We start from the raw sequence: 19,073 nt of genomic DNA, 5'->3' as shown, positions 1-19,073 counted from the left end.
CTGCGAAGTCTAGATACGATGCATCGTGAAACATGTTGGTTTAAGAACCAGTGAAATTGCGCATTCGTTTGACTGTTAATACGTGAGTTAACTAGTTTATATGAAAATATCATTTCATTTTTAAAACAAAATCTGCAAAATTTATAATTTAGAGTGATCTACTGATATAGATTTGCTATATTTGAAAAGTAAATAATCTTTCTTAATTTAAAAATAAACAACAATATTTTATTCTTTGACTATATTTATTAAAATTATTCAACTTTACAATTATAGTAATAATAAAAATAAATTTCCTTTTATTCTTTTTGATATTATATGTATCCATTTGTGTGTGTATACACATATGTATATACATAATATCAATAATATGAAACGTGTGTATTTATATTTTGTAATTTCTTGTACTCTCTTCTCAATCCCTGAAGACTAAACCTCAATTCAAGTCTTTCTATATGGCAATTTGAAGATTAAGCTATATTCTATTTTCTTCAAGAAATTTTTTATATCGCTTTTTCCACTTATCTTTGACATCCATAATATTATGCTGCAATTTATATTGATATTTAAATTTTTGAAACTTTTGTCATATATTAATATTATAATTGATTAATTAAATACAAATTATAACCTGTAATATATGCACTCCGCGTTGTGTAAGGACAATAAGTTCTTTCATTCCATCATTGGTGATATCCATATAACATATAGAATGTACAGGTGCATCAAATAATTTTCTTATGATCAATTCCCATGAGTTATTTATGAAACAAAAAATAAGAACTTCTTGACCATAGGTTCCTAAAAGTATCTCATTTTGCCCATCCATATTTATGTCAGCAATACAAGAACATAAAATGCAATCAGATGTTTCACTACCATTTAATGTTATGTCTTCATCCATCCCATTATTTAGAACATCCCTAGTTATAAAAAATATGGAATTATTTTTTACTATACATATATAAAACAAAATTAACTTACATAAAGACAACTGCATTACTTGTATTCACAACAAGAACATTTAGTTTTGTTTCTTGATTATTTAGGAAAGATTTAGAGTCTATAACAAATTGAAAATATACATTAGTTTTGATTTCTAATCAAGATTTTTTAGGATATACAGATATTAATATTTGTAATGAATTTTACTATTAGAGCTAAGAAAAGAAGGTTTCTCAATACTATTTTGAAGTGAAAAAATGGATACACTGGAAACAGGTCTGTCATATCTTAATTTCCAACTTCGGCAAACTTTTAATTCTAAAACATTAGTTATAGCTACATTGACCAATCCACACTCACAACCGATTACTGTCAGTCTCCTAAACAAATTAAAGCTGAGTATTATTAGTTATTATAATGTAATGCATAAAGATTCGTTTCACATATATCATACCAATTGTAATTATCATAATAGTAAATATTAATCCATATTGCAATTCCTTGGATATCATGCAATTCAGGAAAGTACTTTTCAATAGGTGATTCACTGTAACTGTGATTTAATTTATCTTCTCTGATCATATGTATTTTATAATCACTGCCAGAGAGTAACCAAACAACCTAAAATCTTAGGAAAAGTTATAATTCTGCTATAAATTCATAAAATATCATTTGCTTAAATTTCATTTGTTTAAGTATAATTAAAAGATCATTACTAATATAAAAAATTACCTCATTAGGAACATTTTGTTGGGGTAATATAGTATGATATAAATGGTACGGTGTATATGCTAATTCCACCATAAGACAATTTTGTGCTATAGCTTCAATGGAACTTCCTTCATCTCCTTCACCATCTATGGCACCTTCTGTATATATATTTAGATATCTTTCTACAGATGTATCTGTACTTGCTTTCAAAATAGTTATTCCTATCACAAATCCATCATCACTGTCAGACTTATTATAAGCATCAATAGATATGATTTCTGCACCACCTAATAAATAGGAACTTTTAATCAGATATAGAAAACTATTGTTTTTGGATAAAGTGTTAATACTTAAGGTTACAAACTGGGAATGTATGTAAAAAGTAGTTCTTTAACCAGTGGTCTTAAATGTAGATTTGGCATCAAATGGTATTCACAAGAATATATTTTTCTTTTCAAAGAAGCCACTAATACCTTATTGGAACCATTGACAGAACACAATTTGGTCATTGAATAAATATTTCCCTGTGATGTTAAGGGAAACCAATGTGCGTCTGTTAAATTATTCATGTTATCTTCACAGAAAGAAATTATTAATAAACACAATAATTTGATTGTCATTTAGTTTGGATTGTATCATATTTATAAAAGCAAATAAATGAAATTAAATATTTATATAAAATCATTAAAAATGTTCTTCTTTGGTTAAATTTTATTCTGAATCATAATTCATTTATTTATGTTTAATGTCCTATTTTTCTTCTAATTTTAATTTTCAAGTTTAAATTTAAGGTTAAGGATGTAAACCTCATTTTAGTACAAGATTAAGTCACAGATTTGTATAATTTTTGCGTTAGAAATTAAGTTTTTGTTTGTTAATGAATAGCGAATATCATCTTGCATTAACAATAAATTAAGTATAAACATAAAGATACATTTTATTTGCATACATATATGTATATGTTCATTTAATATGTACTATATTTCTCTACTTTTGCCAAATATAATTTTGTTGCATATGTTTAAATCATTAGAAGTTGAGAATGTTAAATATTATTTTCTATATTGTGTAATTATTTTTTATATTGAAACTGTAGTACAAACGAAATACATGATAGACCTAACACTCACTGCATTTTTATGTTGCAAGTTTCTTTACCTTTAGGGCACCTTTATCACATTATCGTTCGTATAGTCATAGATGAGGTACTAGCGCTAGTATACACAGATCCGGCAACTCGTTCAATTTTTGGTGGTGGGAGATGTCATCATTTGATGGTGTTTTGATGTGTATTAATCGCATAGCGCTACCACAAAATCTCTCAACAGACATGCGCGTCTAGCGACCACTACGCCGCTTTGGTACGGACGACAAAAGCTACCGCTAGGTCACCCACTTGCCACACATTCGAATTGAACCTGATTCGAATAGAAAGGAGAAATGCGTAGAGAGTAGAGAGAAAACAAAAGCATATATATGATCGTGACTGTGGTTGCGAAAAAAATGTATGATAAAGGTGCCTCGTGCGTGCATTGTGCCGAATTGCAACAGTAAATATAAATACATAGATCTACTTATCTGTGATGTACAGAATAGACGTGATTCACATCACAGATTAAGTCAATGGTTGTAATTTCTATATTCGCCGAAACAAATCGCAGGGGGCGTGAGAAATTCTAATTTTGTCGAGGTCGGTATTTCAGAACGTGAGACACGCAGTTCTATATATGTACATAATGTCAGATGTCAGATCTACCCTGTATTTAGTTAATGATCTTATTTACGATGAAATTATTTTTTCTAATACATAAATAAAATTATACAAAATTTCATCTCAATGTCATTATTTTGTAAAAAAAATAATCGATTTTCAAACATTTGCGAACAATTGCTACGATTTGAAATAAATACGCTAAATAAAAATTCTATTCTAATGAAAATATAATTAACAACTCAAAATGAATATAGATTTGATTTTAGATACTTCAATTATCTGATCCGTTTGAAAATTTTCCAAATAATCTAATATAAAAGCATAAAAACTATACATTTGTCAGAGTGCAAGCCTACCTGTTTTATCTAAAGAAAACACACACACACACACACACACACACCAAATACAACTTAAATTACGTTTACAAAATATTATAGATATCCCTTGACTTTGTTTAATTTAGTATCAGTGAAGTTACCTATAATTTAGGGTCCTTTCCTGACAGAATGTTAATCGTTTTAACACTAGCTACATATTATCATGTATAGTACCCATGTATGGTATATGCTCTAACCACTGACAGGTGGTTTACCAGAAATTAATAACATATTGTACGTCAGTCATGACATTTACCTTTATAGTAAGGTAATTGCCATTCGCGAAAATTCAATATCGAAATTAATCGTGTGCGATCGAGCAGGTTGACCTAAATACTGTGGTGTCATTTAAACCAACATAGAGGTGCATATGGTACATACGCAAACGTAAAGAATAGTATTTCGAACACAGTCCTGTCCTAACACTCTTTCGTACAATCTAATTTCATGTAATGAAATTCTTTTTATAATATTAAACTACGAAATATCATAATATACACTAAAAATTATTAAATGTCGCTCTACCTTGTGTTATGATAAATTTGCTAAATAGTATAATCTTTTGTGGATCTAATTCTGCCATCATATTAACGATATAATTAAAACCAACGATGAAAATTTACCATACCTCTTTATAAGACTGAAAACCATAATACAATTTTCTTTCCAAGAATCTAATAACGTTTAGTATTACAAATGAATATGTGAATGTAAAAATTGTTTTAAAGTACGTATATAATGTACAACAATCAGTAAATGGGGGACACTTTCATATGGGGATCATGCAAAAACTACTTGAACTCGTTTATCAAACGCGTATATGTACATATACATATATACATATACATAATATATATATATTTTTCTTTGCTTTTTTTTATTAAACACAGAATCACAGAGCAAACTGGACATGTCGGAGGGATGGGAGATTTACATAATCTAGCTGATTCTTCTGGTACGATGCACAGGGCTCACCTCCACGTTTTTTAAAAAATACATATATATAACGTATATATATATGTGTGTGTGTATTTATATATATATTTGACGTTCCGTTACTGTACAAAATATACTCGCTGTTAAAAAATCAATTGCGGCTTTTTAGTAAAAAACATACGAAATCGAAGATGGTGAGCCCGCGTGGACTGATCGCGGCCCGCTCGGTATCCGCAGAGAAGATTTCATTAGTGGAAGTAATTAAATTTTATTTACAAATCAAGGCAATATCGTTAATTACGTTTGTTTTTTTTACACATGCATACTCGCATCTCTCATTCTGTTTTTAGTATCTTTTTTTCATTTTCTTTTTTATCTCACGCGGACACGTTCACACATTTTATCGACAAGATATTATGAACCCTAGTATAGTATGTAATTTCATTCCATTTGTGACGAATTGTTTCACTTTTTTGTACAATGTATGTATAATAATGATACAATAATTTAGTAATCGTTCAGGATGTAACAGGGCAACACGACTGGAGTCTCGAGCTTTTTCCTTTATTTCGCCTTTTCGCCATTCACATTCATTTAAACTGATTACATATAAAAAATTTCAGTTTCGACTTTGCGCCCGTCGCCCGGCGAACGGTTTTTACCATTTCCGTTATTTCTCTTTCCATTATTTTTATTTCATTTAAAAAATTTCTTTTTTAAATTATACTCTCCATGTTACACACACACACAGACGCGCGCGCGCGCGCGCGCGCTCATACACACACATGCACACACGCGTTCTCTTTTTCCTCTCTTTCAAAATTAAATCCTCTTATTATATTTGCTTCTTTCGTACTACAGCAAAGCTGCTGCGAAGTAACGATGTTTTTTCGGCACTGAGAAAAATGTTAGCGGTTCGTTATTGCTGTATTGCAACACGATATATCGTTACCAAATAGTCGCTTTATTTCGGAGCGAATCTAGCCGATAACAATAATCATTCGAAATTAATGCAATGACAAACTCGCCAATAAAAGTAACGACACAGAATTCGTTCTACTTATCTTTTCCCCTCACATTTTCTTTTAAAATTCCATCGTTTCTATCATAGATCGCTAAGTAAACTTACACTTCATAGTAACGAACATTACACATGTACAGGCGTAGATAAATTTATAATTAATTTTAATAAAATCACTGGTACGTATAATAGTGGGCTCTTAACAAATTCAAGATATAGCTCATTATTTAACGGTATCGTAAACGTAATCATACAAGCGAATGATATTGTACAATTGAATTTAATCAAAAATATATCACTTGTACGCTCCCTGTTTGTGAATAAGAGTAACAGCTCTTGTACTTTCATGTATGATGCGTTGTACATATATATGTATATACATGTATATATATATATGTATATATGTATATATGTCAGATTACAGCGGCGAAGAGCTACGAATTCGAAGACACCGTTGCGTCGCCGTACGAAAGTATCGCGCATTAAAAATTAATTGGTCTACCTAAATATTTATATATATATATATCTAATTACGTATCACGATCGTTTTCGCTACACCTTTCTCGCGCTAACAGTTTTCTCGGCGCATTTTTTTTTGCTTTTATAATAAATCTAAATGTACCGTATTCTTTCTCTCCCTCTTTCTCTCTCTCTCTCTGTCGCTCAACTGGTAGCAGACGAAAGCCATCATCCTCAATGTTATTTTATAGCGTCTCTACAATCATGTTACAACTCCATAATAATAATAATAATAATAATAATAATAATAATAATAATAATAATAATAATAATAGTCATAATAATAATAATTAAAAAAGAAAACAAAACAAAATGCTTGGAAAAACGAAACACGACAAAAGATACGCACTTATTATATTATGAAATACTATGGATACTCGTCTAGAGCATCCAACGGGCTTGCATTCCATAAAAGCAATATACTAGATTGTTAATATTAATTAATCACGGAAGCACGACATGATGGATGCTTAAGGATGTTTGATGTATGATATTTCGTGTGTTTAATGTTAGATCCGATAAGGAACGTGGTCTTCGTCGGATGCAACATTAACTTTGCTTCTTCACACATCCTCCCGATCTTCCATCAAACCGATGAAGCTTTACATTACGATGATAGTTTCCGTACTTGAATTTGATTATGATAAAAATCATTAGAGATGAAAGATTTCTGAGATTAAAAGAGAACGAAACAATAATAAATAATAATAGTAAAAAAAAAGAGAAGACCGTAGAATTTAGAAATATTTTCTGTTTCTTAGGATTTTGCCACATGACTGTATATGTCGCATTGTAATCGCTTATATATCGTATCTTAAATTTATGACTGCTTTCAGACAGTACATGAGAACATTATAAAAGACGTTGTGTTCAATTTGGAATATACATATAAAATTTCCTTGTGTGAGTGGCATATTCTCCGTGTTTTTTGTATGCACTTCCCGAAAAGGTGCACTATAATTAGTAGAGTCATTTCGATGGGCACTGTACGAGTGGAAACAATCACACTTATTGACATACTTTTGTAAAAGTGTATGGTAAATATTGTTACTTATGTAATCTCTCAAGTCGATTGCGTTTTCGAGAAATTTTAAGAGCTAATGAACGTTTTGTATAACTTTCGATTTCTTTTTCTTTTAATGAATTCGTCGAGTTTGTGAAAAGCATACACACATAAATCAAGATTGAAGTAAAGATATATGGTTATTGCATAATTCTATATTTTGAAAACAGTTAAATCAAATATTCTAAGAGTTTCGAGTTTAGTCAAACATAGAAGGCGAGGTACGTTTACTAACAATAAGTACAAATGTTCCATAGCATGCTGTTACTTCTTAAATACGAGTAATAATGAACATAAAAATACGGCTAACAAGTTAAGATTTAGATATAAACATTCAACATTTATATACAATGCTGAGAAGTAAGTTCGCGTATTTTGGATTAAATAGTATTAATATGATTTTTACATAAAAATATTATAGCTATGAAAATCGATTTCTTAGTTCTTGCTTATTCGGATTTTTAGTACACTATGCACTGTTATATCAGTTGGGTTAAAAGTAAAATCTAGTTGTGAATGATACTGATCCGTTTAAAACACTGCCATATAAAACAAAAAACTGATAAAATATATAGTTGGAAGCCATTCAATATTATGCAATATGTATAACTTATTGTTGTATAATATTCTTATCTCTGTATACCCTAGCCCTTTTTTTATGAAATAAAAACCTACAACACTGATGGCTTACTCTTTGTCAATGATAAATAGCGACGTAATATCAGATAATAATAATATATAGACTAAAATTAAAGAAAACTACCTCCAAACTATATATAATATTGTTAAACTTTATTGAATGATTATTTAAAAATAACAACGATTTATTCTAAAATTTATAAAATTTCTTTACAATTAATTCGTTTTAATAAAAAATGGATTAAAAATTTGGTTTCTATTTATTAATGTCGTATCTTCTTTATTTTTAAATTTTAAAAATATTAAAATTTCAGAAGAAAGACAATATACAATTTGTTTAATTTCCAAATTTTTGTGTTATGTTATGTAAAATAGATGATGAAAATACATCGATATTGAATAGGATGAACGTTAAGACGTGAATAACATGTATGATTAGAAAATTATTTAACAGGCATTATAAAACTGTATCTAGTTGACTGCCTGTTCTCCTCTGTAAAATTTTTTTTCCAAAAATTCAATAATGTGACCGACGTATGGTATCCTTAGTAGTCTGATATTTGAAATTAAGTTAATGACGGCAGTACAATAAAATTTGATTTACTGCATCATTCATACTGACAAATATATTAGCAACAATACGAATAAAATAAAAAAGTATAAGTAACGACAGTTTGATTGGATATGAAAGTATAATGCTAGCTATACATTTCTTACGCACGAATTAAGCGTACAAAATTGACAACTATCTGTTAGTAAATATATTTACATGTGTAAATATACATTTTTTTACTTATTCATCCTTTATGGACTACATCTAAATGATTTTAATTTGTTAATGATATTGTAATGATTAACATAATGTTCCATTATTCGTATAACTGCCTGGAGGGAAAGAATGATATGCATTGACCTAATGTTTCAAATATATATTGATTTTTTATCTTATACAATTCCCATTGCATTGTTTTTTTTTAATTATTCTTTGGAATGAAATTAAAATAGCATGAAAATAATAAAAACAACATATATTCTTTCTTTCTCTGTACTTTCCACTCAACCCAATTATTAAAACATAATTTTTTTTATATTTGCATCATTTCCCCAAATTTCCGATTTATATCTCAACCTCATTTATAAAATATATGTTTGATCAAGCAAAATCAAACACACAAATTTTCAATGAATTCTAACAAATTCTAATTATAAAGGGTAAGAAAATTTTATGATTTAATTTTATTTTTCGTAACTATTTGGAATTATCAGCCTCATAAAATTTGTATAAAAATTAATTATTTCTTTGCACAATATTTATGATTATATAAGAAATACTTATTGAAGTTTCACACATAACATGGTTAAAAGCAATGCAATACTACGGTAAATAATCGGAATATACAGAGAGAAAAATTATAACGGCCCATCAAAAGACTCTTAAGTAATCTATTCTTTTTTCTCTCAGTGTTACTTAATACTACACTTTGATTTATTCTCTCGTGCAAATAATTTTGTATATACTCTGCATGAATTTAAATCACGTACATGTACTTATTCGATTTCAAATGCATATTCACTTTTTACATTCATTGTTATCATTATCATTTGCTCCTTTTCTCAAGTACATCAAACACGGAAACTCGCATTAATTCATTATGCAACCAATAAGTTGTATTCGAAATCTATTCCATGTCAATGTGATTGGAAGAGTTATTTGTTTATGACCAATTGAGCTACTTTTTAATCTTTCATCAAATACCTTAATAATTAGATAAATACGATCAGTTCATTGTACCTGATATACTGTGAGCAGTTATATCATATTATTATTTCTTAGGAAAAAGAACTGAAGCCAATGATAAAGCAGTTGTGATTTATGTTGTGTCAAAATGAATACAGGAGGGTTTAGAATTTTCACCTCCTTTTGGATGACTCTTTGATAGGTATGCTTACATTATACACCCAACACTTAGTGGGTCATACCTGGTTGTCCATTGCTACATAACAAGCAAGCAATGTGGAATATTCCAATCAAAGTTCTCCTCAGAGTGCATTGAGCGATGATAATACTGGCTACTTGGCCAGAATTTAGGTAGGGCTAGGAAGCACCAAGTGAACCTGACCCTGGGCTTGGACTATTCTGTACAGCTGGAGGTACTTGATTATAAGGATGATTACTATTGCACAAGACTGTATAAATATTTTCCACATTACTGAGCTTCTCGAAAAATGGAATTAGATCTAACAGTTCTGAATCTGTCATATCATCAAACCATGATGCAACTGGTACCTAAAAACGAATTTATTTTATTTCTTCAATTATTTTCTTCTTTTTTGTATATTTTCATTGGTAAAACTTACTGCATTATCTGGATGGAAAATGTAACTGGCGGGGCTATTATCAACAATAATAATTTGCTGTAAATCCCGCCCTAGTTTATTTAAATCTTTAACATAATTTCCTCTGTGATAAACACAAGATTCTCTAAACAGTCTTGCTCTAAACACTCCCCATCTGTCAAGCAGATCTGCTACTGGATCAGCATACTGTAAATATCAGAAATATCGAATGTTTAAACAAATCTAAATATGAAGCCCATGGTAATAATAAACAACTGTTTGCATAATATACCTTAGCCAAACTTGCTGTGAACAATACACACTCGTACAGTTCACCCATTCTCTGTAAGAATTCATCCACATAAGGCCTCTTTAAAACATACACTTGATGCACTGTCCCATCAATCTCTACAGGAACAACAAAATCGGCATTGTTGATTGGTTTGAAAGAACTATGCACTAGTGTTTCATCCAAATCAATCACCATGCACTTTTTGTGCATATCCTGATGTCTGACAGGTGGGAGAAGGAACCTTGGGGATCCAGTCCTTAGGGATGGAGAACCATGTCCATCGCCTTGTAACGAGCTTGTCTTTGAACTTTTAGAACTACTTCCACGTCCTCTACCGAGGCAACAAAGTAGAGATCGTAGAAGCCCACGCCCTCTTGGCTTTTTGCCACTGGCTGAACCGGTGCTGTTCACTTCATTCTCTTGTGGTAACTGAGCTACATTTGGAAAAAATAAATATCATCTTGTAAATACACATATGTAAATATGTATATGATATATACATTAAAAAGTGATCAAAATTGTTAAAATTTGTGCCAAAATAGAGATATATTTATACAAAAATATATGGAAGATAAAACGTAAAATTTGCTCTTATAATTAATGGAACGTTATTTTCCGCTTAATGTACAAAGGGATGAATTACTAGAAATTACCATTTTTAGGATAGTAGAATATTTCTATAAGCATATATTTTGACAGTTTTAAGAAATGGGAGAGAAACATTTTTATTTTATCTTAATTTAAACATTGTTTGGCTTCGTCCAAGCAATATTTGAGTATCGAGTAAACGAATCGGATTAAGTGAATTAAAACGGCGGCAAGGTATGGGTACGACACGATGCAATAAGTTACACGCGAAACTTAGGTGAAAGAAAAAGAGGGGGAGAAGGATAGGAGACACGATTTGTGAAGAGGCGAGGCGAGGCGAGGCAAAACGAGGCGAGGCCAGGCAAAAACGAGGGCGAGAGGAAAAGAGACGTCGGAAGTGAAGTATAGGCGAATAGCAGTGGAAGGGAGGAGTAGAGGGGTGAGAGGTGGTGAAGTAAGGTGAGGTAAGGTGAGGAGCGAGGTGCAGTCCCGTAACAGGTGCAGATTCCATCCAGCATCTGGAAGAAAAACGTAAAAAAAAAAAAATGTAAGGCGGCAAGCCTATATTCACAGCAAACACCTACCTTTCCCATTATTAAATTGGCCTAGCTCGTCATCCCGCGACACTTGGGTGATAATGGACGATGCGTCCATTTAAACATTTGTTGAGAGTCCCTGCGTGCTGATCGTGAATTCCGTTAATGCGCGCGCGCGACAATATATATATATATATATATATATATACACATACATACACGACACACACGCGACGATCCCAAGAATGAGAGAGAGCGTATACGCGCGGTAGCACGCACACGCACTAACTCACTCACTCACTCAGTCACGACGTACGAAATCTCTCCCTCCAAACGTTGTCGCGGCCACCACCGCCGCCGCCGCCGCCACCACCACCACCTCCACCGTCTCCTTCACTGTCGCCACCGCTGCTGCCGCTGCCACCGTCGTCGCCGCCGCCGCCGCCACCACCTTCACTGTCTCCACCACCGCCGCCGCCACCTCTACGAAGATCACCACAACTTGGCGAACGGAGACGCATAGGCGCAGGCACGGGCACGGGCACGAGTACGCTCACGCTCACGCACACGCACCCACACGGTGTGTTTTCAATACCAACAGTGATATTTACTTCACCGAGATCAGTACAGGATTTATCTTGATCTTAAATACCAATGTAACTCGGCGGTACAGTGCAGAGACAATTAACTTAGTAGGATCAGATTGTTATAGTTGATACTGCATTGAAAGAATCGATCGGTTTCTTAAACGTAAATGTAACTGGGGAAAGTTAATCCAATTCTTGGTTACATTCATTCCAAGGGAGCTCGTATTGCACGTATGTCTACGTATACGTGCATGTACGCTCTCTCTTTTACGCGCCACACCTATGTCGTTGCGCAGTTCATTACGATTCGACATTTGTCGTATGCGTTCTACTCCTTCAATGCGTTTTTCTATTCGATGATGATGTCCTTCGACGCACGTCACATATATCAATCTTTCCACGATGGTATTCGATACTATTGTTTGATATAATTAGTTCATGTATTTGTTTATTATTTGAGTTGGTAACAATAGGGATTCATTAATATTTCGTAACAATCATGTTATACACTTAACACACACAACATTAAACAATGTAGATTTCTCACACAACAAACACTCACTGTAGCTACAATTTCGTCCGTTCAACGGAAACAACGTTGCGGACCTGCGCTACAGAGGTTTTTGATGTTAATGTTTTGCTGGATCTTGTACTTCATGCGATTGTCGCGCCTCCTCGCGACCTTCAATCGAATTATATGTACGACCGTTGCGCACCGTTTGAACTCAAAAATTACTGCCATAAAAGCAAAGCAAGGTGCACGGTTTCGCTGTATTCCTTTTGTGGCCATCAACTGACTTTGTTAGTAATGATTCATATCAGATAGATAGATTTTCAGCGGAACTATAGCCTACTAGAAATTAAATTTTGTTAAATGAGAAATTCGCTTCATTTACCTTGAGTTTCATTATATTTAGACGTTATGACTGAATTACGTATATGATACTTGGGTTATATTTTTTTACAATATAAATATGGGAAGAAAGAAAATTTATTTTTTATAACTAACAACGGCATGACTACAGTTCAGCATCTTTACCTTGAAATTTCACCTCGTAATATATTTCGTGTAACACAATATTTGGTCTTATACCTTAACTTATGATACACAGCAGCAATATATGTATTCAATGATAAGATTAAATAGCTTTAATTATTATAAATTGAGCATAACTTTTTTTGTCAAGAAATATGTAATATTCTTATACGTTTCATATTATGTGCACATTACATAATTGTCTAAGTTCATTCATTGTAAATAATTCCCGATAATTTTTATTCTATATGCATTCTAACGTTCTAAAATGGAAGACCAAGGTAATTTGTGCCCAGATAATATGTTTTGCTTTAAATAAAATGTGACCATTTTATTTTTATACGAATTTTTGTTATATATCACAAATGTATAGAATATTGACATAAAATTTCATTCCTCATTTCAATTTATTGTATATATATATATTCTCTATTAATATATTTTTTTTATTAAAATCTACCTTAAATGCAAATCATTTTCAGTTTATCATACATTACATTCATTCAAACTTACAGTTTTTTATATTTATGATAATACTACTGAATGACAAATTGTAGAATCGTGTACATAATATGTATATGAATATATATATATTCTCTCTCTCTCTCTCCCTTTCGCTCTCTTTTATAAATTTATATGTGTATTAAAAAAGGAGATAAATAAAAATATTAAAAAATGCAACTTCTATCTTAATTTTGCACAGTTTGATATCTTGCAGGAAGGTCACCAGTACAATCACTCTGTTCTTCTTCTTTGTTTCGATGTTTACTTGGAATTGATTTTGTTCTTTCTTTTTAATTACAGCGATAGAAAATCTTCGAGGACGGATTTTTCTCACTATAATTTATCACTTATTTTTCATTAACATTGTTCGTCTTGTTACTCTCCCACAAAATAAGCCGGTGATGAAAATTAAGCCAATCATTGTTAACGCGATAATCATGAAATATCGTCTTGCAGGAGACTGATTTACCGTTGAATACAATTCCTGGATTGAATTTGGTCCAATTAACTGAAAATAAATAAATATACATATATTATTAATATATAATATGTATTATAAGAAATATAGAATTCGCTACCTTAGCTGCATTTCTGAACATTTCGATCCTTGTAGTTAACATCTTATAGCAATCAGGTTGTAGAGACTTGTTACTGTCTTCTAATACATTTTGTAAACACATGATATCTAAGAAAAGAAGAAGAAATAATAAAATTTTGATAGATTTATACTTCTAATAAATGAACTAATTTATATATAAAATATATTGTTTATTTGTTTAACGTACGCCTCCCTGCGCCTTGAGGAACATCACTACAGTATTTACTGACATCGACGGCACATGCTTTTTGTAATAATGGATCTACATTAATATCTGCCCTTGTTTGTTCTATTAAGTCAGCAATTTCAAGGCGACATTCTTCTTTCATATCTCTATTTCCAGCATTAAATTCCATTTTCAAACATTCTTCTACAGCTCCTGGATCATTGTCATCTGCTTTACAAACTGTTTCAATCTGTTCCAAATAGTTATTATATTGGTCAATATATTTATTTCAAATTATTTATCCTTTTTTTGAAAATATTCTAATGATAATACCTCATGTGCACACATTGTGGCTAATAATGGATTTAAATGATAATTTAAAGCTGCTTCTCTAAGTATGTTAGTCATTTGGTGTTCACATTTTATTAAAAGTTTTGACTCTCGAAATTTAATTTTTAAACACCTTATAACTTTTCCTTCGAGTTCTTTATCGGTAGGTTCATTTAATAAAACCTAATGAAGGAATGTCATACGTATAATAAGGTAGAAAAAAAGATGTAAGTAAAATATGTTCAAACATACCTCTTTACAATGCTTATTAATATCATAAGAACATGCAATTTGTAATGCAGTATTAAATCTGTAGTCTGTGTTTTGTTCAATCATTCTTCGAATAACAATACTTTTGCATTTATCATCAAACGTTGGTTCATCTTTATATTTTTTTAAACAATCTAACGCTTGTGAACGACTTATATCATGGCAGAATTGCCTTACCATCGCTCGGCAATTATTTAATAAAGTGAAATCGCTAGAACTGTCTTGGAATTCTTGTTTCCTCACTTTAAACAATTGTTTATGACACGCATCTGTTAATTTTGACTTGTGTGCCGCTAAACATTCGAGAATCTGAAGTAATAATGTTTGCATTAATATAGATATCAAAATATAGATATAAAGATAAATATGTATATATCACAACCTGAGAATTTCCTGGTTCAAGATCATAACAATACTGTTTAATATCATTTGTACATTGTGCCTGTAAGATAGGATCAAACTGAATGTTTTCTCTTTGTTGATAAAGCTGCGCTTTTAACTGTTGTCTACATTCTTTTGTTATGTGATGTTGAGTATCTTTTATTATATCTTCTTGCACTTTTGTACTTAAACATTCTATTACTTCTGCCTTAGTTTTAGATCTAAATATTACATTTTAAAATATAAACATTCTTGTATTGATAAAAATTCATATAAAATATTTAAGAAATCTACTCACTTTGGACACCATCTTTTAACAGATGGTCTACAAGCTTCTTTAAATTTATAGGTAAAGTGGTAATTTTTTAATGATATCAATTGGAAGTGTTCCACTGCTGCTTTACATTTATAATCAGATCGCACTTCTATTTCATTTTTGTGTTCTATTAAACATTCCATCATATCACCCTCATCTTTACCATATTTTAATACTTCCTGTTTTTTAAATATTTCATATAAGTTTTATAAGTAAAAATTATGTGTTAATATTTAACTTAAATTTTTGAAAAAATTATATTGCACCTCACAATGACGCTCTATGATATGGAAACATGCAGTAGAAATTATTGGATTCAATTCAACACGTTCTGCTTGTTCTTCCGTAAAATTGCCGACTGCTAATTTGCAATTTTTGCTTAAACTGCGAATAAAACAAATGGATTGTAAAATAAATTAAGAAATTTTTATATGACCGAATACACCTATTATTACCGTTCTAAATTATCTTGAAGACATAATATTTCTTCTCCTTTTGCTGTTTTGTCATAACAAAATGATGCTAACTCAGTCAGACACACTTCTTCAATTTCAGGTTGTAAATCAACATTTACTGCTCTCTGCCTCATAACGCGTCTAATTTCTTCAAGACATTCTGTTCTTAACTAAAATGAGCCAATACAAGAATAGCTTTTAACTTCCAGAGTTACTTAAGGTATTATATATAGTTATTTATAAAACTACATGAATTCTTACTGTCATATTCTTTTGAGGATGATACACATGTCTATATAAACATGGTAAAACAAGAGGTCCTCTTTCTGGATCCATTTGTTTTCCATCACTAGCCCATGCATTTCTTGCATGACATAGATGTGTTGCATCATATTTACATGCTCTATACAATTGAGGATCTAGTTTGAAATCTCTAGCTACAAAATATTGTATCTGAACTAAAGCAGTTTCACAAGCTTCTGTCATTTTGTCTGTACCAAGCTGTTCCATTAAACAGGATATCATTCTGGCATCACCTCCCTGTACCTATATGTAAATCAAATTACAGTATTCACTTATTATTTAATGAAATATCAATTGAGTTGTTTCAATTCTTTTCTTACATTTTTGCAAACTACATTAGCAATTAATTCACACTGTTCCTTTAAAACAGGATCAATTCTCCAATCTTCTCCAGCATCAGCTTCCATAATTAGATCCTCTAACTATTAATATGTTTAAAAAACATTTTGTTAATATTTATTATTATATAATTTCTTATGTATATAAATGTATATATGAAAACATTTGATTACCGCTCTCTGACATTTACTAGATATTCGCGATTTCCTCTTTCTTGGTCTTGTATGCTCCATCAAGCAATGAATTGTTGCACCACCAACTTCTAAACTATTACAAAATGCTGTAATATCATTAGCACAACCATCAACTATCTCAGGAGATAATCTATAATCTTCCATTAAAAGTTTTCTATGATCAAACATTTCAGCTTGACAGTTATTATCAATTTTACTACCATTTTTTGCTGCAGATTCCAAACAAAGAAGAATTTGTGCAAGTCTTATGTTTTTATCTTCAAACACAGATCTTCTACAATGATTACTTTTAATGTCATCTTTACAAGCTTTAACCAGTCCTTTACTAACTCTATAATCAGATGCAATTAATTTCCCTCGTCTTGCAAGCTGTTCTTGGCACATTGTTGTCATAGATCTATCCGTTTTGTGTTGCATTAAACACTTATATACTTGACCACTTCCTGGTCTAATATTTGGACAAAATCTAGTATGGTCTTCTTCGCAAGCTAAATACAATTGTCGGTCTAAGTTGATATTTTCTGCTTGTATCTCAGACACATGAAGTATATGTCTTTTACATTGAAGTTGAAGTTCATTAACATGTTCTTGTAAACAAGCTAATATTTGTCCTTGGGATATGTCTCTGTAAGGTTGTACCTTGTCACATTTGAATCTTTTAATATCATTTTCACAATCTGAAGAAAATGGTGTTATAATCCTAAAATCACTGAATGCAATCCATTCTAACCTTTGGATATATGTAATGCATTGAGGATTTTTGACTTTTTCTCTTTGATCAATTAAACATGAAAGATATGCTCCATGTTTATTACCAAAAGCTGTGCAATCCAATGAATCTAACTCTTTGCCACAGGTTCTTCTAGCTAAACGTTCTATATTTGAGTTACCTGTAACATTTAAGATATAGTCCCAGATTGCTTGTCGGCATTCATCATCAATACCAGATACTTCAGTTGGCTGTAAAATGAAAAAAATCGAATTAAAATTAGTAATTTTATTTTACTTGTATTATTAAGTACTCTATATTATAAAATAAATGTTCTGATAATTCAAAGTTATACCTTAAAACTTTGAATACATTCTAACAGCATTAATTCGTCGTTATTTTTAGTAATATCACCGCACAGGCGATTTAAATTTTGTCGACACTTAATATTCATAGATTTTAATAAACTATCTTCGTTTAATTTGATTATGCTGGCTCTTTTAATCCTAACGGAACTGTCAGCAGAACTGCTAAATAACCAACTGATTTTTGGTATATTGTCACCATTATTTGTAATTTCATCTTTAAAATAAGTTTTCGTCAAGTGAGTACAATTTAGCACCGACAAGTGTAGAAAAATCACAAATAAAATGCTTCTTATATTTGTCTTATGTTCCATCCTTATGAATTAGGTTCACTTCTCCAATTAGAACTTATTTTCCATGAAACATATTACACTGTTTTAGTACATTTATGAGATTTCCGTTCCTTTTTTTTCTTATTCTTTTCGTCTGTTATTATGGACTATGTAATGTCAACGTCACGAATAATAGTACACTCGTGTATAATACCGAACTTTGCGCGGACAGATTGCTCTATATAATACTCGTCATCTATAGTTCTATTTAATTTTCAAATAACCTTAAACGGCAGATTTTATTGAAAAATAATGAAATTAATTTATTGTACGAGAGAATTAAATTGTTTTACATTGTTTTAATTGCATTCTATTGTTCGAAAAAATAAAATAATAATTTTTAATATGAATCAGATTTAATTCATTTTGCTGATGAAAATTTTACTGTTTCACTATACTTCTTTACTGTATAATGAATACAAGGGTGCTTTATAAAAATGTATAATGACAAAAATATTTTAATTTCAGCTTAAATTATACTTGTATCCGCGCCAATGTGTAGCGATAAAA

At 30.9% G+C, this 19,073-nt stretch overlaps 3 protein-coding genes and 1 long non-coding RNA gene across 12 annotated transcripts; 1 reads left to right on the top strand and 3 right to left on the bottom strand.

Annotated features, from left to right (window-relative positions):
* Positions 1 to 15: 15 nt before the first annotated feature.
* Positions 16 to 5,056, top strand: LOC138185112 (uncharacterized). The gene is made up of 2 exons (XR_011174534.1): positions 16 to 82; positions 4,638 to 5,056. It is a non-coding gene; the product is annotated as an uncharacterized LOC138185112 (long non-coding RNA).
* LOC138185110 (KICSTOR complex protein kaptin) lies at positions 227 to 3,074 on the bottom strand. 6 transcript variants are annotated; one of them, XM_069123792.1, is made up of 8 exons: positions 2,787 to 3,074; positions 2,021 to 2,230; positions 1,678 to 1,943; positions 1,400 to 1,566; positions 1,153 to 1,325; positions 985 to 1,063; positions 632 to 923; positions 227 to 547 (listed from the first exon to the last, which is right to left on the bottom strand). In XM_069123792.1, exons 2-8 carry the CDS (start codon positions 2,223 to 2,225, stop codon positions 476 to 478), a joined length of 1,254 nt encoding a protein of 417 aa, XP_068979893.1. In that variant the 5' UTR covers positions 2,226 to 2,230; positions 2,787 to 3,074; the 3' UTR covers positions 227 to 475. The 6 variants fall into 6 exon arrangements, with proteins under 6 accessions (XP_068979893.1, XP_068979895.1, XP_068979892.1 ...); XM_069123794.1 differs by having other exon boundaries at positions 2,021 to 2,180; XM_069123791.1 differs by having other exon boundaries at positions 2,815 to 3,074.
* On the bottom strand, positions 4,986 to 12,948 carry hzg (CTD small phosphatase herzog). 4 transcript variants are annotated; one of them, XR_011174533.1, is made up of 5 exons: positions 11,727 to 12,945; positions 10,555 to 10,988; positions 10,284 to 10,469; positions 9,906 to 10,212; positions 4,986 to 6,419 (listed from the first exon to the last, which is right to left on the bottom strand). XR_011174533.1 is itself a non-coding variant. In XM_069123797.1 (5 exons), exons 2-5 carry the CDS (start codon positions 11,275 to 11,277, stop codon positions 10,021 to 10,023), a joined length of 882 nt encoding a protein of 293 aa, XP_068979898.1. In that variant the 5' UTR covers positions 11,278 to 11,660; positions 11,727 to 12,948; the 3' UTR covers positions 9,199 to 10,020. The 4 variants fall into 4 exon arrangements, 3 of the variants coding, with proteins under 3 accessions (XP_068979898.1, XP_068979896.1, XP_068979897.1); XM_069123797.1 differs by lacking the exon at positions 4,986 to 6,419 and adding an exon at positions 11,208 to 11,660 and having other exon boundaries at positions 9,199 to 10,212; positions 11,727 to 12,948; XM_069123795.1 differs by lacking the exon at positions 4,986 to 6,419 and having other exon boundaries at positions 9,199 to 10,212; positions 11,727 to 11,817; positions 11,890 to 12,946.
* A 290-nt stretch (positions 12,949 to 13,238) lies between these two features.
* Glg1 (Golgi apparatus protein 1) lies at positions 13,239 to 18,745 on the bottom strand. Its single transcript, XM_069123770.1, has 13 exons — positions 18,222 to 18,745; positions 17,137 to 18,117; positions 16,945 to 17,046; positions 16,583 to 16,867; positions 16,322 to 16,491; positions 16,133 to 16,250; positions 15,849 to 16,045; positions 15,552 to 15,771; positions 15,152 to 15,478; positions 14,903 to 15,082; positions 14,591 to 14,819; positions 14,384 to 14,490; positions 13,239 to 14,313 (listed from the first exon to the last, which is right to left on the bottom strand). Exons 1-13 carry the CDS (start codon positions 18,543 to 18,545, stop codon positions 14,149 to 14,151), a joined length of 3,405 nt encoding a protein of 1,134 aa, XP_068979871.1. The 5' UTR covers positions 18,546 to 18,745; the 3' UTR covers positions 13,239 to 14,148.
* Between the last annotated feature and the right edge of the window lie 328 nt (positions 18,746 to 19,073).

This window comes from Bombus flavifrons, chromosome 11, assembly GCF_040668555.2.
Source record: "Bombus flavifrons isolate JBK064 chromosome 11, iyBomFlav1_principal, whole genome shotgun sequence".
NCBI classification, from domain to species: Eukaryota; Metazoa; Arthropoda; class Insecta; order Hymenoptera; family Apidae; genus Bombus; species Bombus flavifrons.
The sequence above is the reverse complement of the archived record's forward strand: the minus strand, read 5'-3'. Positions and strand labels throughout refer to the sequence as shown.